This window comes from Lactuca sativa, chromosome 9, assembly GCF_002870075.4.
Source record: "Lactuca sativa cultivar Salinas chromosome 9, Lsat_Salinas_v11, whole genome shotgun sequence".
Lineage (NCBI taxonomy): Eukaryota > Viridiplantae > Streptophyta > Magnoliopsida > Asterales > Asteraceae > Lactuca > Lactuca sativa.
The window spans coordinates 156,098,814-156,104,306 of NC_056631.2; the positions used below are offsets into that span (position 1 = coordinate 156,098,814).

At 37.8% G+C, this 5,493-nt stretch overlaps 1 protein-coding gene across 1 annotated transcript; it reads right to left on the bottom strand.

The window, feature by feature from the left end:
• Nucleotides 1-2,914: 2,914 nt before the first annotated feature.
• Nucleotides 2,915-3,669, bottom strand: LOC111884542 (histone H2A.1). Its single transcript, XM_023880859.2, has 2 exons — nt 3,397-3,669; nt 2,915-3,282 (listed from the first exon to the last, which is right to left on the bottom strand). The coding sequence occupies exons 1-2, from the start codon at nt 3,601-3,603 to the stop codon at nt 3,037-3,039; spliced, it is 453 nt and encodes a 150-aa protein (XP_023736627.1). The 5' UTR covers nt 3,604-3,669; the 3' UTR covers nt 2,915-3,036.
• Between the last annotated feature and the right edge of the window lie 1,824 nt (nt 3,670-5,493).

Sequence of the window (5,493 nt, forward strand, 5' to 3'; positions counted from 1 at the left end):
CTCAATGAATTTACCTTCTATTAAATTTTTGGCCCATTTCCTTGCCCTTCTAACTTGTCCTATAGATACCACACACCTATACCTTTGTCTCATGTCATCAATCATTTCCTGAAGTTTCATCTTTGGCTTATTTTCAATTTTAGTCACATAATGTCTTCCAATCCATTCAGGGGACACAATGGATCCAAACTTAAACTGCCTAGAACATTTATGGTCGCCATTCATAGCTTTGATTTGAAAAGATCTTTCTTTATACATCCATGCAGCATAAATTCTGAAAGGGCATTTATTCTCTTCCTTCCTATTGCCACATCTAACTACAATTCTTTTACTATCACATTTTTCAAAGTATATTCTATATCCATGTGACACTGCATAATTGGTGACACAAAACTTCAGTTGGGCAGGGGATTCAAAGATGTCACCAAGCTTTAGTACCATCTTGTCCCACTTGATGGTTGGGTCATGAATTCTATTGTTGTTTTTCAATACCTCATGTTCATCTTCATCACTCTGCCAATCAGTAGCAAGGTACACTTGTGCTCTGATTTCATCTGCCATACTAGAATTTCGTACGTTTTCATCACTTAATAGAACATTTAGGAAGATATTCTTACATTTATCGAGTGAGGACACAAATTCTTCCTCTAGTTCATGGTCTATGTAAATGTCGTGGAGTTCAAAATCCATTTCACTCAAGCCAGCAAATGGCTCATGCATGCCAGCAAATGGGTCAGCGTACCCTTCGTATGATGAAGCCATTACACCCTCCTGCATCAACACACTAACTTTAGGAACACATTTCAAGAAATATTTAATGTAAACGTAATTTCAGTCAACCTGTAAAAACCTTACCTTTCGAAGAAACTTTTACCCTAATCGTCTCCAAGAAAACCCTTTTTTTTTCTCTGTGTATGCAGTCGATGAAATGGGAAAAGGTGAAGAGTGATCGGGTTATAGAGGGAGATGAGATGCGACAGTTTAACGTATGTAACGGAATTGGAGTTTTTTTGCCAAACGACGTTAATGAGCCTTCCACCTAAGCAAGTGGTAACCGGTTGATTAAAGGGAAACCGGCTACTTGGCAAAAAACGACACATTAAATGCAAGTGTAAGGCAAAAACGGACCTAAATTTGAACTTTGGGCAAATCCGTCAATTTTGTGAAAATTTGAGGGTTTTATGTCATTAGCCCTAATTTTATGCCCATGAAAGTAATCTATTTTGTCTTTCGTAGAATTTCAACGCATCATAGCTCAAAGTTAGAGGTATCATCATTCCCTCTTCGCTTTGTCCTCTATACTCCTTAGTTGAGGAATGTCCTTATCATATCCTTTTGGTTTCCCTCTATGCAAAAGAGGTTTTAGAATGAATTTTCAAATGATGTAACATTCAATTGCCCTCGTTCTCTCGAGTTCGTGACATTATCAATTTCGCGGCTACGTGGGGACATTGCCCAAAAGAAAGAAAATTATTCATTGTGATCGTATATGGGACGTATTGGTGTTTTGGAAGGAATGACAAGGTCTTCAAGAAGGTCTAATAGTCTACCAATCTACCAAAATGACGATAATATTATTAAGTTGGTATGTGGGTGGATTAAATTTCGTCTTTAATAATGGTGTATGTAATTGGTGTATTTTTTTCATTTCAATGTAAACAACCTTGTCTGTATGCCCCTCTCTAGCCTCTTGCCATGTGTGTTTTTGACAATGTTTTAAAAATCGGACCGGACATCGAACCGGTCATCTTACCGGGTTGATGGTTCGATTGGTTCGACCGGTCAGACTGGTCCTAAAAACCGGATGAACCGTACGACGTCATATATATATATATATATATATATATATATATATATATATATATATATATATATATATATATATATATATATATATATATATATATATATATAATGATAATAATAATAATAATAATAATAATAATAATAATAATAATAATAATAATAATAACAACCTTATTTTTGAACTTTTAAATTGAAACAACACCTTCCAAAATACTAATTCTAATAATTTATGTCTCACAAAATTTTGTTATTAACGTAATGAAAAAAAAAACAAAAAAAAAAAACTGTTGTTTAATGTAGAAGATTCCTCAAATTGATCATTAGGCTAATCCCACATCGACAAAAAAACAAAAGTGGAGGCTTAGAGAACATTATAAAAGAAATGTAGTTATAGGCTTTTTTAAAAGCAAACAGCGGATCTATTTCAATAAGGTGTGGGTTTCCTGAATCATTTTGTAGTTTAAATTTTATAAATGAAAATTATTGGCCGGTTTCCGGTTTGACCAGTCCGGTTTTTACCGGTTTATGGTTGAACTGCCGGTTCTTCACCGGTTAAATTACAAGCGGTTTTTGGGCTTTATAAAACCGGTAACCTGACCGGTTCCTGTTTGAACCGGCCAGTCCGGTCCGGTTTTCAAAACAGTGGTTTTTGATTTCTGAATAAATTCTTGCCGGTTCAAAAAAAAAATACCTAATACCCCCATGCAAATTTGTATATGTAAACTGAGAAAATCCATCCTTTACGTCGAATTCGTTAAGAAATGGAAACAAACATATAACGCTTAACGGGGGCAAAAGTCCTTTTGAAAAAGTTAAAAAACACAAGTTTTCCTGACTTTTCCAGAAAATTCATTTTTACTTATATCCAAATCCATAAATCACTTTTAAAATGAATTTGCTAATCATCTTTTCCTTTCTATCTTTTCCTAAAAATCAGACACCCCCAAATATATTTATAATGTGTATTTGTTACATAAAAAAGCCATTCGCATAATAAGCACCGGTTCACAATTTTAAACTAGCAGAACAAACTTCCGATCAAAACATTACTGAAACTTATTTCAAAGACGCAACTTACAGGTAAAAACACATTAGAAAAATGTCCAAATTTTTAAAAAGTGAAGGATTCATTTCATATTTGCGACTATAAAACAAGACGTTTTGTAAGCATTTAACCTGAACTAGTTCCATACATAATACAAAAACATCCTAAACCCTAACTACATTCTTCTATGCCTTTTTCGGGGATTTGGCAGCTTTTTTGGGAGATTTGGGTGTCTTCTCAGCATCGACAGCTGCAGATTTCTTGGGCAACAAAACTGGATTGATGTTTGGTAGAACACCTCCACTCGCAATCGTCACACCAGCAAGCAATTTACCCAATTCTTCATCGTTCCTCACAGCCAATAGCACATGTCTAGGGTTAATTCTCGTCTTCTTGTTATCTCTTGCTGCATTTCCAGCCAACTCCAAAACCTAGATTTCAATTTTGCAAAACAAATCAATCGCTAATTTCAACAACTAGGAAAAAACTGTATACAACAAAATCAAATCTTTAAAACATGAAAAAGAAAGAACTTTGATACTAACCTCAGCAGCGAGGTACTCAAGAACAGCAGCAAGATAGATGGGTGCACCAGATCCAGTTCGTTTAGCGTATCTGCCTCTTTTCAAAAACCTGGAGATTCTACCGACGGGAAACTGAAGCCCGGCCTTAACCGACTTTGTCACCGACTTCTTCCTCTCTCCGGCACCTTTCCTTCCTCCGGCACCCTTTGTTGTCTTCCCGGACTCCATTGATTGTAATTTAAATTTGTAAGAGAGAAATGATTAGTTTGAGCTGATTGTGAATCTGAAAATGCGATGAAAATTTTAGATGGGGGAGGGGGGTATATATAATTCACGGCTTGTTTTGTTTGGTTGAATTTAAGGAGGGAAGATCTGAAATCATCCGACGGTTAGCATGTTAACAGGCTGGCAATCCTAAATGTTAAAGGAGGCTTGATGATGCGAGCGGACATTTATGGATTTTATCGAACGGTCTTAGACGTGACATGCTGGCAATCCGCGATTATGATGGTTCGATTGTTTCACGTGTAAACTTTTATATTAAAATCATCGATCATTCATAAATACAACGCCTATGATGTTTCATTAATTATAGACTAGATTACAGAAATGGTCCCTGTATTTGGTAAGCTTTACAGTTTTAGTTCTAATTTTTTTTATAACCGATTCTTATTTCAGGTTTTGATTACCTATTTAGTCCTTGTTCCTTTTATTATTACCTAATTAATGGTCAATCACCCTATACCACCACTGCCACGTAATTGATTGTCTAAGACATGTCGACAATATTTTTATGTGACCTAATTTGCTCGGGATCTCATTATTTAGATGATTTCGAGACACGTTAAACATGGTTAGATTGAATAAACTCTTAACTCCTTTCGGATACGACCACCATCATCAATGTATACCGACATCACAACCAACACCATTGTATACTATCATCACAACCAACACCATTGGTTCCATCATCAACAATTTCATAATTAGTAAAAAGATAAACTAGGATGTTGCATCTCAAACTAAAACCAAATTTATAAACCAAGATGTTTATTTACCATTATGGATGGCGTTCTCACGATTTCTCTGCATATCAAGCAACTAAAATAGAAAATGTGGAAGGAAGAACCATAACAATCACTAAGTCTTGTTACACAACCAAATCAAACCAAAAATAAGAAGACTAATAATAACAAAACAAACACAAATAAAAGGATAAATCTCAACCATCATTTTCTTCGGGTACACTGGGTGTGCGCTGGTCAGCTTCACTCTTGTAGAGATTTCAGCGATGACCTGGGAGAGGTTCACCACCATGTTCAGAGACGAGTATGTTCCCCCGATGGAGAGAGAACGGTTGGTTCAGGAGTTATTGACCCTCAAGCAGGGTAATGATTCGGTTATTATGGTTACCCGGAAGTTTCATGAGAGGGCGATGTTCTGCCCTGAGCAGGTGTCTACTGAGCATGCATGGATGAGTCGGTATTTGGGCATTCTGAGGAAGGACATTCGGGAGTTCGTGTCGAACTCGACGTACCGGACATTTGCTAAGCTCCAGGAAAATGCCTAGAAGAGGGAGATTGAGCTGGAGACTCAGGTCAGGGAGGAGGCCGAGTCTCAGAGGATGGATTGGCGGCCGGCTCAGTCTCAGCCAGTAGCCAAGCGGACCAAGTCCGCTGATTCGAGGACTGGAGGCCAAAAGGGCCGCACTTGCGGAAAGTGTGGCAAGGGTCATGAGGGGGCATGTCGATCGGGTGCTTGTTACAAATGTGGCAAGGAGGGGAATATCGCCAAGGATTGCCCCAAGGGATTTATGGTTTGCTTTCATTGCAACCAGACTGGCCATCGGAAGGCCGAGTGTCCACAGTTGCATCAGGGGTCAGCTCAGGGATTTGCACCTGCTGCTAGGGTTACTGAGGTTCGACCGATGAAGGCCGAGGCTCCGAAGGCTCGTGGGAGAGATTTCCAATTGACTGCGGAGGAGGTCTACGCGGCGCCCGATGTTGTCGCTGGTATGTATTATGTATTTATATTTATGTTGAGATATTGTGCTTATATGATGTTATGCATAGGTACTTTTCTTGTGAGTTATGTACCTGCTTTGGTGTTATTTGACTC